Source organism: Rhinolophus hipposideros (assembly GCF_964194185.1).
Source record: "Rhinolophus hipposideros genome assembly, chromosome: 24".
In the NCBI taxonomy this organism is placed as follows: domain Eukaryota; kingdom Metazoa; phylum Chordata; class Mammalia; order Chiroptera; family Rhinolophidae; genus Rhinolophus; species Rhinolophus hipposideros.
In genome coordinates this window covers 20,286,303-20,299,707 of record NC_138070.1, presented here as the reverse complement: position 1 = coordinate 20,299,707, position 13,405 = coordinate 20,286,303, and the positions used below count along the sequence as shown (strand labels likewise).

Here is a 13,405-nt window from a genome sequence, read left to right as displayed (position 1 = left end):
AGGCTGTTGGCTTTTGCTTCCCACTGGCATCAGAGTATCTGCCCTTTTATTTGCTGCTTCTAATGGGCTGCTAGGTCCGTCCTTGGCATAAAATACATGCGCTTACTACTTGCTCTTTCAGGTGCCCAACTGCCTTTGGTACCAAGCTCTGGTGGTGCTCCAGGTGGCTTAGGTTGTGGGACATGAACATCCCAGGCCAACAGGGAGCATGTGGCCTCTTTGTTCCAAAAGGCCTCAAGGAGGTAGAGTTAGAAATACAACACAGGGAAAAGGGCAAGTGGTGACTGCCTGTGGGGAAGGAGGAGCAGCTCGTCTCAAGGGTCTGTCCTCTCTACCCCTCTTCACTTCTCACACACAGTGCTGGGTATGCTGGGGGGAGGGTCTAAAGCAAGGTCAAAGCCACAGCCAGATCCAAGAGGATCTAAAACTGTGATGACTCTTAACGTCATCCATTCTACCAGCTAGGTTAGCATTCCAATTAGCTGAGCAGTTGTAAGCTAACTAACTAGGTGGTGGAATTTCACTAGAGTTTGGTCTACTTAATTTTTGCTTCCTTCCTTCCAGAGGTTTTTCAGGCTCTCTCTAACCTACCTAAGGGATAAATCTCATGTTTCCTTGCCTAGGTCATACATTTTCTAAAGACACTCACATCTCAACCCGTCATTCCATCTCCAATGTAGTGGTCCCTATTTCCATCAGAGGTCACCACCATTCAATAAGCAGGTGCTCACCCGTATCTTAGAGCTGCAGACACCGAGGAAAGGAGGGACAAGTCCTTGTTTACACCCCTCGATGGGGTAAGCACATTTGGGGAGGAAGGTCAGAGGGAGATTCATGCTCCGTACGAGTGTTTGGAACAGGCCACCTTTGAGGTCCTTTCCTCTTCTGAGGTCCTAGGACACTACAGTCCTAGGGAAGGCCTCTGGCAGGAACTAAGCCAGCACTGAGCACTAGCTCATGTCCCCTGAATCCTGAGTCTTTTGGGAAAAGTGGGCACATTGTGTATTCTCTCCTCTCCATGCAGATTTTGCACTGTGCCTTGATTTGAGAACTGCTGAACATTGTTGCTTAGATGGGAGAATAATGAGCTTGCCCCATTCAGCAAGGAGAAGCCAGCCCAAGAGCCCACAGTGCAGGCAGAGTGGCCCCTGCAGCTCTAATCCTGGGTCCCATGGCATCGTACCTTCGACTCGCTGCCAGCACATCCCCAGGCCCCATCTGGGTTGGACACGTACCTAAAAGGGCAGCTGCCTGGCTCCGTCCTCCAAAGCTGCGGCTGAAGGAGCTGTGCCTGCTTGCATAGGAGGCTGGCCGGCTGGGCAGCCAGGGCAGGAGGAAGGCAGGAATCTCAGAGTGCAAGAGCTCTTCAGCCACAAAGGCCACCTCGAACCACTTGCGCTGGAAGCTGGCAAAGTCGTCCACCGCTGTCGTGTGCCAGGTGGTAGGCTGCTGCATGGCCACTGGGAAAGGCAGAGCGGAGAGAAAGCACCTTCAGCACAAATACTTATTTTCGTACTGAAACACGCTACAACATGGCTGAACTTTGAAAATATTAGGCTAAATAAAAGAAGTCTGACACAAAAAGCCACATAGTATATGATGCCACTTAAATGAAATGTCCAAAACAGGCCAATCTTTAGAGACAAAAGGCAGACTGGCGGTGGCCAGGGACTGGGGGAGGAGGAGTTTAGAAGTGACTGCTAATGGGTACAAGGTTTCCTATCAGGGTGATGGAAATGGTCTGGAACTAGAAAGGAGTGGTGGTTGCACAACACTAAGAATGTACTAAACGTCCGTGAATTGTTCACTTTAAAATGGTTAATGTTACACTACATGAACTTTACTTCAATTTTAAAAAAATACTTTATCCTCGGTTTCAGATCTTTCATTTCACAGCATGTAACAGTAACTGGAATTTCTTCAACTTGAAGGTAAAGTATGTCCTGGTCAAACTCAGAATTTAAGGGAGGAGGTAGCAACGGACACGCTAGTGGTAAAGGAAAAAAACCCGTGCAGATCCACTTCTGACACATCCTCAGATAAGGGAACACAGGCGTGGTACTAGTTGCTTCATCTGATGGACGATTCCTGAAACCCGGAGGCTGAGAAGCCATTTGTCTGCAGGATGAGAGTCATCCAGCCAAGGCTCCGCGTGCTCTGGGTGCACTGGAGACGCTGGCCTGAATCCCGGCTGCTTACAGCGCTATGCGAGCCAGCTCTGACCATGCTAGAAATTGCTTCCCTCTTGGGGATTCCTTTTTCTCATTTAAAAAAACAAAAACCTCAACATATATCTTGGAAAACTTGCTAGGACTTGATAGTCTTCTTGGGGGAAGAAATGGAGTCTGCAGGCCTAGTAAGTAAAACGTGCTAGATGTTATAGATTAGAGCCCATCATGTCAGACTCAGAACGACCCACACTGGGTGGGGGGCACTACAGTTAAAGAGCTACCAAAAAAATGACCCCTGGGAATTTCTTCACACCAGGCCCCTGGCCTCTTTATCTTCCATCCACACTGTTCTCCCCAAAGACATACTACAGCTTTAAAAAAAACCTTGTCACATTGGTTATGCTTAAAAATTAAGTACAAATGCTCAAGGAAGTTGACAGATCCGTCAACTTAGGATACAAAGTGACATAAGGAGCTCAAGAAGCAGCGTCATTTGAAAGAGCAAGTCACCAGGCAAAACACCAGCCCCTGTGGGCAACACAATGCGCCTCATCTCTGACCTCGGTCGGGCTCTTTGTCCATGACTATCTTGTAGAAATAGAAGCCGTAGATGAAGGTCCGCCAGACTTCCCCAGATGCGTGCGTGATGAGCTGCTCTTCCAGCATTTTCTGGAGGGAGAGACGTTGAGACTCTGAAATGTCTGCAGAGGGCTATCTTACAGGTACCGCCCTCAGTTATGCACTGGAGTCAAGGGAATGACAGGGGCATTGAGGAGACCTTCCCCTCCACCCCATCAGCCACGACGACTGCCTGTTAAATGTACCTGGTGTAAATGACTTTATAAAGTATAAATGCTTATTATAACATCATCAAATATTTCAAACATACAGAAAAGTATAAAGAAAGTCTAAGCATACCACCATCTGACTTTAACAAATTGAACATTTTGCTACATTGACCTCTGATCTTTTCATTTTAAAAAAATCTCTATGGACTCTTCAAAATCCCAATCCTCTTCCTCTCTCTCCAGAAACAAATAGTGAGTATAATGTTACTCTCAGGCACGTTTTTAATAATTTTATTACATAGACATGTATTGATAAAGAATAAGAGGTATTTTTGTGGGATTTAAAATTCTACATAAAGGGAACAATACTTGTATCATTTTGTAAATTGGATTTTAATGCTTCTGACATTTACCCATGTTGATGCGTGTACTTTCATTTCGTTCATTTTAACTGTGATAGTGGCATTCACTGTATGAACAACTACAATTATCAGGAATTTGGGCACACAGTCAGGCAAAGGCCATGCAAACAGCCTACTAAGACCCTCAGAGAACTGAGGATTTCACGCTTATTCAAATCAGTTACTGATTTTACATTTCAGTGATGACAACCCAGCTGGTCAGCAAACAGTACCGATTTCTTGGGGGGCGGGATCTGTGTGGACGGAATGGTGTGAACTGCCTCAGCCAACCAACTTGACCTTTCCATTCTTCTCCTCTAGTTTCATTCCAGCTCTGAACAGTGTAATTAAATTCAGTAAGCGTTTGCTAAATACCTACTGTGTGCCAAACAAGCCAGGCACCGGTGATATGGAAACATTGTGAGAGGTGGCCCTGTCCTCAAGGAGCCTGGTTGAGATGACAGATGACTGAGATATATGCAGAATCTTCACTCTGTTGTGTTAAGTGCTCTGACAGAGTAAATACAGGGCACCAGAAGGTCCCTGAGGCAGAGCCTTGAATCCAGCCTTCCGTCTTGAGTGAACAGGGGAAAATGGGGGCTCAAGGTCGGAGGGCAGACCCTCCCTGGGAATCTTTCACAGAGATTCCTCCGAGGTTCAAAAGTGCAGATTCCTTTCAGAATATTTCAGTTCAGACAATAAATTCTGCCAGATTTTTAAGTCAAAGTATTTAAGTCAAAGTCAAAGTATCATGTCTTTCAAAGAAAGACTTTCATCAATTCTAGACAGGCCTCACGTTTATTAAAAATAGATCCTCACCCCCAACCTGCAGACCTCCTTGAGACAGGTTAGTTAGCATGTTGTCAGTTAGGTAGACAGGAAGGTCCCTGGTGGAACAAACAAAAGCAGCCATATCCTGAAACTTCAGGTTCTGGAATGTCTCCTTCACTCCAGGACAAAGATATGAGAATGCTCCTTGAGGTTAATAAATTATCTCATAAATCCCTTTTGGCCGGATAAAGGAGCAGATCTGATAGACAGGGATGGGTTCGTTAATCCCTTTAGGGTGGGCAAACAGGACAAACCTGATAGACGAATTCCATTAGAAGGCGCCAGCCCCCCTTCTCCAAGCAAGGGAAGGTACAAAAACCAGAGCCTCTGTCCCACGTTGGGCAACCCTGTTGGGACCTCCTCTCGTTCCAAGAGCTGCGACTCTTTACTCTTTACTTTTAATAAACCATCCTCTTTTACAACTCCTCGCCTCTCCTTGGTCCGTGCTTTCATTCTTCGGTTTCAAAGAAAATATTCTACATGATCATTACAGCGAAGGGCGGCTGCTTCAGAGACAGGCTCTGGTTTCACAGGGACCTGCGCAGGCGATTCTGCGGGCCCTGCCCTACTGTCTCACCTGCATGATGTCGATGGCCATGGCCGGCGTCTGGACCCCCTCCACGCTGTTCACCATCCAGTGCACCACCTCTGCACTGATGAAGCAGCACGGTGCGAGACCCTTCTGCTCGGAGAGCAGCTGGACTCCTGTCCTGAGTTCCAACATGGCGGGCAGGGAGCAGGGTATGTGTGGGCACGGTGGCAACAAGCAGAAAGAGAAGATGACAAAGAAGGGACTCCCACTAAAGCATTTCATATCTGAAGTGAGGATCCCCACAGTGCAATTTCTCTACACTATTTCCAGACCCACAGAAATTCTCATGACAGAACAAAAAATATGTAATCAGGGGAAAGGGAGAAGGGGAAGGAAAAAGGATCTGACATTTAGAGGCTATACTTGTCAGGCATTACACTAGGTAATTTATGTAACTATTTCATTTAATCCCTTTATCAACCCTGTGACTTAACCGCTTTACATTATCCCATTTCACAAACAAGGCAACAGAGGCTCAGAGAGGTCAAAAACTAACTTGCTCAAGGTCTCACAGCTGGTGAGCACTGAGTCAGGTTATGAATCCACCAAACCATACTGCCTGAGCATCGCCCCAGCCCGGGCCTGTGGGGTCTTCCCACTCCTGCACTCATACGTGCGCAGAACCACTTACGAGGGGTGCTTCATGGCTTCCAGGATCTCCGCCAGGGGGGAGGACGACGTCAAGGAGCTTGCTGTCAGCTGCTGAGAGCTGTAACACAGAGGGTCTGGTCAGCAAGGTAAGGGGGCACACACATGGTCAAGAGCATGACTCTTAGCAACTTCATTCCACTTCTTACAGAGCTAGAAACCAGGACGACATTGACAGTGAATGCATTCCAGCAAATTCTGGATAGCTCCATCTTGGGGATACCTCACAGGGGGTTCTATTTCCAAAGTGCGCACATTAAAAAAAAAAAATTCCAAGTGGTTTTGTGTCCACAGCTGCTTATCCTTAATAGGCATTTCCGGGCAGGCCTGGTGGAGCTCAGGCGGTTGGAGCTCCGTGCTCCTAACGCTAAAGGCTGCTGGTTCAATTCCCACATGGGCCAGTGGGCTCTCAACCACTAAGTTGCTGGTTCGACTCCTCGACTGTTGCAAGGGATGATGGGCAGCACCCCCTGCAACTAAGATTGAACACGGCACCTTGAGCTGAGCTGCCTCCCGGATGGCTCAGTTGGTTGGAGTGTGTCCTGTCAACCACAAGGTTGCTGGTTCAACTCCCGCAAGGGATGGTGGGCTGTTCCCCCTGCAACTAACAATGGCAACTGGACTTGGAGCTGAGCTGCGCCCTCCACAATTAAGACCGAAAGGACAACAACTTGAAGCTGAACAGCGCCCTCCACAACTAAGACTGAAAGGACAACAACTTGACTTGGAAAAAATCCTGGAAGTACACACTGTTCCCCAATAAAGTCCTGTTCCCCTTCCCCAATAAAATCTTAAAAAAAAAAAGAGAGAAAAAGAAAAAAAAGGCATCTCTCCTAGCTTTTTAACAATCTGCCTCAGGCCTGACCACTTCCAAAAAATCCCCCTGGATCACTGGACCGCTCTGGTTTTGCACCAAAGGCCTTTGACGGGTCACATCATTTAACCTCACCAGAGAGCACTAGGTAACATCATGAGAACACTGGGGACAGAATCCCAGTATCGGGACCTACCAGCTGCATGTCCTCTAGTTTTACTAGCTTTAGTTTCCTCATCTGAAAATCTGGGGTGATAGTATTCGCGCCTGTCAGGGTTACTCTGAGGTTAACGTGTGTAAAATACTGAGCAAAGGACTAATACAGACAGAGTCCACAATGGTAAACAATACTAAACATAATCATAGCAGGAACCCTTGGAAACTCAGGTTACAGGAGCTGGTGAAGGTCAAAGACCCGGGATCCACATTTGAATCCAGGTCTGATCGATTCTAGAGCCCAGATCTTTCTAGCACGTGATACCCGAGTTCTTCCTCAGTGGTATGCTTAAACAAGCTTAATACTTAGCAATTGATCCCAGATCACTGGGCATGGGACATCCATGGCCACCTACCATACCAAATCTGGGGCTTTTCCGGAAGCTCCTCGAGCTCCTTAAACCTCTCCCTTTTCTCAGGCCTGGCTTCCTCTTCCTATTTGGAGGGTCCAGGACCCACTGCAACATTTCAAAATCTCAAAGTTAAAAAAAGAAAAAGCCTTTAAAAGACCCTGGAAGTGAACTTCCTTTTAATGCCCAAGACCCTGCTACGAAAGTCTGAACAGGAGGCTGTCTCATCTCTGTGAACATCTTCAATGGCACAGACCTCAGCTCCTCTAAGGCGGACCATTTCCCTGGGGCAGTACCAACTGCTAGGAAGTTGTTTATCATGAAATGGAATCTGTTCTCTGTTCTTTTCAGTCATCATCCCGATTTGTATCATTTTTGGTCTCCTCATCTCCAGCCTAATCAACCCCCAGTTCCTCTTTTCTTCCAAAAGCAGCAGAAAATCACTCCCTTCCAATGCACCAGGCAGTCCCTCCATCCTCCCCCATGGCCAGTGTTGAAAAGTCACCCAGGCTTGGTGGAGATTTGGGCCTGGGGAGACGACAGAGACTAGAGAAGCCCAGGCCTGCTTGTGCCTCTGGTCAGAGTGAATAAGCTGCAGTGCATGAGACATGGGAAAACCCAGCACAGAATGTGTGACCCAGCCTCTGAGGTTAGACCATCCCAACGGCCCAGGAGCATAAGTTTGGCTGTTCCGAATCTCACCTGCTGTCACTGGGGTTTGCGGAGGTGAAGCCCTGTTCCCCTGAGTTCTGAGAGTTCCCAAACGTCTGGCTGTTGCCTCTGTCCACGGATTGACCTGCGCTTACCCCCAAACTGGTGCCGTCCAACATGGGGACAGCCGTCTGGTCCACAGACACCTGCAGGAGATTTTACAATTAACACCAAAGAAACAAAAAATTCTTTAAGGCTATTTATATTTGTGGACCTTTCCGTTCCTCTCTCACTCTCAGTCCTGCTGGTCCCTGGTGGAAGAGCTGAAGGAATCTAGGGACCATACCCAGTCTGTGTGCACTGCTTCCAGCAGAGCAATAGGAACTGCTGTGCTCCAAACCAAGGTTGCCAGGAGGCTGCCATTCACAGGAAATCCCCAGGACCAGAGAAATGGTTCCAGCACCTGACTCAAACCACAAGATTTACACGAAAGAAAAACCTCCATGGAAAGAAAGTAAAGAAGGCAAACTCATTCCTTACAATGAGATTTGGAAGAGGGAGAGAAAACACAATTAGAGACAAATGGTTGAGTATTGCAGCAGGCACCTTCCACTTACCGTGGCTCACCCCTTCCCACCCAATCCTCCTTTCCTATGTCTGTCAGCAGTACAATCAGTCTTCTAAGTGTCCAGGCTCAAACCTCAGAGGCATCTGATAGCTTCCTTCTCCAGCTTCACTATGAAGAAAAGCCTTGTCCTGTGGCCTCCCGTCTGCCAACTCACATGCCTCTCGATGTCATGCCCATTCCACCACTCGTATCAGGCCCACACTTCCTCCCACCCCAGAGGGCTGTACCAGTCTCCTAACTGACTACTCTGACTACAGCCTCTCCTCCAAAAATGAGTCACCTCCACTTTCATCTTCCTAAAGGACAGTTCCAATCCCAGCACTGTTACTCTGAAATCTCTCAAGTCTCCTCATGAGAAAGGACTTGAAGGACACTGAAGGTCCAGCACAATAGCTCCAACCTGTGACCCCACTGTACCACCACCCATGTGCACGTTTCTAGCCAAACCAAACCCTGTCTGGGTGCCCCACCACCATGAGATTCCCTTCCCCACAACCCTGAGATTCCTTTCCCCACAATCATAAGGTAAAAACCCATCAGACTCCAAGGCCCGTTTCAAACACCACTCCCTTAGTAAAATGTTTCCTGAATCGCTCTGCCCTAGGCCCCAAACCGAAGCCATCTGTCTCTCTGCTTTGGATCTCTATAACCCTCTCCTGGTAGCTGCCGGATTTTGGTGTCATATCTCTCATTCCCTTTAAACGTCCTGGGGAGCAGGATTATGACCTGCTCATCTGGAAAGGCTGCACCCCATAGCAAGTATCTATCGAGAATGGTAAGCTTTCCAGAACATTTCTGGAAAAATTTAAGACTCCTAGTCCCTCTGACATGGGACTAGGGAGTACTTGAGTACTTCCAGAAAGGAGCCTTATATTATCAGGTATTTTGTTAGATGATGTAAAAATCACTCCTTCTAAGACAGGGAGTCTCAACCTTGATACTATTGCTACTTGGGGTCAGGTAAGGCTGTTGTGGGGGGCTGTCCTATGTGGGACACGGGGAAGCATCCCTAGCTTGTACCCGCAGGGTGCCAGTAATATCCACTCTTATCACCTCCCCCCACTCCAGCTATGACAAATAAAAATGTCTCCAGATATCACCAAATGTCCCTTGGGAAGCAAAATCACCCCTGGTTCTGAAGGAACCCTGTTGCAGGCTCAGTGATTTGCAAAAAAGGACCACAGAGACTCTGCCAGCACCATAAATACATAGGAGAAATGCAGTCAGAGGCAGCTTGCAATTACCAATCACCATCTGCCTCTAACCAGCAAGATTTAAGAACAGGTAGTACACTGTAATTGAAAATTAGACACTAATCTTCTGTGCCTAAGACCCAGCTCTTAGGCACAGAAGAGCTTCCTTGTAGGTCCCTATACTAAGGTTTTCTGTCCTATACTGGTAAGAACTGCCCCACCAGCCTAAACTGCAGGATGTTACCAAAATTTATATGATCCTTGCTGTTTGTTTTTTTTTTTAGTAGAGATGTGGTTAAGGAGTTATCCTCTAAATCAGAAATTGGCAAACATTTTCTGTGAAGCACCAGATAGTATATTTAGGCTTTGTGGGCCAAATGGCCTGTCGCAACTACTCAACTCTACGGAAAAGCACAAAAGCAGCCATGGACAATGTAAATGAATAGGCATGGCTCTCTTCCAATAAAACTTTATTTATAAAAGCCGATGGTGGGCCAGATTTGTCCTGGTTTCCTGACCCCTGCTCTATATCACAATGTCTTTCAAGAGGCTGCACAGAAAGGCATTCTGCTCAGATCTCAATACCAGGAAAAGTCGTGCTTCTCCTGAGCAACTCGTTTGTCTTTATCTTACAAGCACTGTGAATCCTGCAACAGATGTTTCCCACTTTTCTTTGGTTACCAAAAAGTTCAGGGCTGAATTTAGCATGAAACTCTAGGTACTTCATAAGGCCTCATGTTATATGTTATCTTATTTTTTCATTTCCTGTATTTCCCCTGAATGTGAAAATCTAGTCACATTCTTATTTTGAAGGTTGCATTTACTTTCATAAGCCACCCAAAGGAACTTTTTAGAATGAGACCAGTGGAAAACAGAAAGACAAGGAAGGCTAGATGGACAGAACAGCAGTCTTTTCACACAGAGGCCTGGAAACAGCCAAATGGAGGGAAGTGCTTGGTCTCGGATGCGTTTCATCTTAGGAACCTCATTCAAAATCTTCCTCACAGAGGATTCCATTTAACTTACGCAGATACTCCCCCTTCCATGAGGTGGAGTTTAATCTCCCCCTCCTCTTTTGAGTGAGCTAATTTTAGTGACTTGCTTCTGAAGAACATAGAAAGGGAAAAATAGTAACTTCATAGTGGAGACAGCTGGCAAATACTACACCACCAAGTGATGAAGATTTATGTCATCAGTGATGCTGTGTGAGTCTCGTGTACTCCCTGATATGATGTGATGAGAAACATACTTCACCTCTGTTGTATTCTTTTCAAAACCACGTAACTCCAGCCTAACCATAACTCCAGGAAAGCATCAGACCAATTCAGATTTGGAGACATTCTGTGGTATACAAGGTATGATCAAACAAATATGGTGAATGTTTAAATTTTTTAAAAAAATTATTATAGTAAAAGACACATTGCCATTAATAGCTCTCAAAATACTCCCCCTTGCTTCGAACACACTTATCCCATCGTTCTTGCCACTTTCTGAAGCAGTTCTGGAAGTCCTCTTTCAAGAGTGTCTCTAGTTGTGCTGTTGTGGCTGTCTTGGTGTCCTGAATCATTTTGACTTTGGGGAAGAGCCAGAAGTTGCATGGTGCCAGATCCAGTGAATAAGGTGGATGAAGACACATCATAATGTTTTTATTTGACAGAAATTGTCATATACCAGAAGCAATGTGTGACACAGAGTGTTGTCATGATGGAGGATGATTTATGGCACATTTGAAAACACACCTTCTCTCAACCGTAGCTTACACCCAACTGACTGCACCAAACAAGCTGAAACTTGTCACACACTGTTACTAAGGTTTGATGCGCCCCTTCCCGTATTGAAGATCCCTGCCTTTTCGTTGGATGACTCTCGGCAGCAGCATTCACCATATTTGGAGATCACAATGGAAAGACTCCATGTCACACATCGCTTCTGGTACGGCAATTTCTGTCAAAAACATTACGGTGTCTCCTCATCCACCTTATTCACCAGATCTGGCACCGTGCGATTTCTGCCTCTTCCCCAAAGTCAAAATAACCATGAAAGGTAAACGTTTTGAATTGATTCAGGATATTGAGGCAGCCATGACAGCGCAACTAAAGACACTCACAAAAGAGGCCTTCCAGAACAGCTTCAGAAAGTGGCAAGAATGATGGGTTAAAGGTGTTCAAAGTGAGGGGGTGTATTTTAAGGGGGATTAATGGCAGTATCTTTTACTGTAATAAATTTTTTTTAATTTAAACATTCACTCTATTGTTTGATCACACCTCATATGTGGCTAGGATTCCTCAAAGCTATTGGGGCCATAAAAAAGATGAGAAGCTGTCACAGACCAGAAGAGACTGGGGTGACATGACCACTAAATGCAATGTGGTGCCCTGGATTAGATCCTGGAACAAAAAAAAAACACGACATTAGTAGACGAACTGGTGAAATCCAAATAAAGTCTGGCATTTATTTGTTAAACAAACATACCCTCATCAGCAATACCAATCACCAGTCTCCTCCCACTTTCCCATACACTCAAAGCTGTGGAAGAAGATAGGAGAGGGAGCTCTGCCAGGGATGTCTCTGAGATTAGCATCAACCGTAACAGGTGCCCCCACAGGCCTCCAACCTATGTGCCCATCAGAGCCCCACTTTCTTATGTTGGAGGACAATCAGCCACCAGGAAGCCGTATGTATCAGCCCAGCTCTCTGTGCCTTGAGGCTCATAGGTAAGTAGTAATAAATGGTAAAAGGACTCATGAAAGAATTCCATATACCTTTTAGACATGGAGAGCTCAGGAATAACTCCCAGCCAGATAGCCAGGACATTTTCCAAGGTTTATGGTATCAGGGAAGGAATATCATCCCAAATGAAAACCCTCCCCGCGCGCTCTTGGAGCTAACCATTTGGGGATGGGGAGGGAGAACAGACATTAGATAAGTCAGTTCTGTAAAGTGTTTTATTCATCCCTGTATCTCCCATGGCACTTGGCACAGCTCCACACCCAGCAGGCGCTCAGCATTTGCAATCGCAATTGAACTGAAATTTCTCCACAGGTACAGCCTTCTTCCTTCTGTTCATTCTAACCCCTTATTCTGAATGGTTATTTGTAGGTTTATATTTCCTATCACTCCAAAAAAGATGAGTCTGTCAATAAATAAACAAATAAGATAAAATAAATACATGAGCAAATCCAATAACCAAGGATAGAAAAAGTGTGAGAAAAAACCAGAAAACAAGCCTAGGACAAGTGTGAAATTCTAGGGTATAAATAAGTACTTTAGTCATAACATTTTAAATGTCTAGAGTGGAGCCATACAATACAGTAGATACTAGCCCTATGTGGCCATTTGACTATAAATTAATTAAAATAAAATGTAAAATTCAGTTCTCAGTTGCACCAGCCACTTTTCAAATGTTCATCAGCCACGTGTGACTCATGGCTTCTGTACTGAACAGCACAGACAGAGAACATTTCCACCATGGCAGCAAGTTCTATTGGACAACACTGTTCTACAGCAAAGGGAGCAAACAAAACACGTGTCCAGGGGCCATTAGATATGTACTGGCACAGCTGGCTAAGCATGAAAAAAACAAAAAAGAAAGGCCGCCGGCTCCTCTGGCCGTGTGACTAGTACCAAGAAGGAACCCAGGCTTGGTGTCTGGCTTCTTTTCACCAAAGAAATCTGGAGTTTTGTAAAAAATCTCCTAATTTTTAAATATTTCCAATCAATTTGAAAATACTAAAAACACAGAAAGGCTGAACATGTTTTCAGGAGTTGGGAACAGAATGACCCATCGTGCTCCTTGTAAAAGTCTTGCATGTAGACCTTTGATAAGAACCTGACTGACAGTATAGGGCTGCAGTTATGGCAGTGGGCGATTAGTATGTCCCTGGGGTCTCATGGGGAACTGAGCCCCAGGGAACAGGAGCCTTTTGTTTATTCATGTCTCCGAAGAGAGCAAATAGATCCAAGAGTGAAAAGTGCACTTTTGGTCACATCGCCTCTGACTCCCCAGAAAACTCCTTTAACGTCTCTTAAAATGTGTATACATTTTTTTGGCATCCCGGTATATAGTTCAGGGTTTTGTGTACATTATCAAAGAGAAAGAAGGGATTCCACTGCATAAACTTT

General features: G+C 45.8%; 1 protein-coding gene across 15 annotated transcripts in view; it reads right to left on the bottom strand.

Moving 5' to 3' along the window:
- DEPDC5 (DEP domain containing 5, GATOR1 subcomplex subunit) overlaps positions 1–13,405 on the bottom strand; it is a 110,190-nt gene that overhangs the window by 17,532 nt on the left and 79,253 nt on the right. For all 15 annotated transcript variants that reach the window (XM_081037144.1, XM_081037150.1, XM_081037157.1 and 12 more), the window contains 5 exons: positions 7,514–7,668; positions 5,415–5,492; positions 4,769–4,901; positions 2,732–2,840; positions 1,236–1,460 (listed from right to left, as the gene is read on the bottom strand). In XM_081037144.1, coding sequence (XP_080893270.1) covers positions 1,236–1,460; positions 2,732–2,840; positions 4,769–4,901; positions 5,415–5,492; positions 7,514–7,668 — 700 coding nt within the window. The remainder of the gene's footprint in view (positions 1–1,235; positions 1,461–2,731; positions 2,841–4,768; positions 4,902–5,414; positions 5,493–7,513; positions 7,669–13,405) is intronic.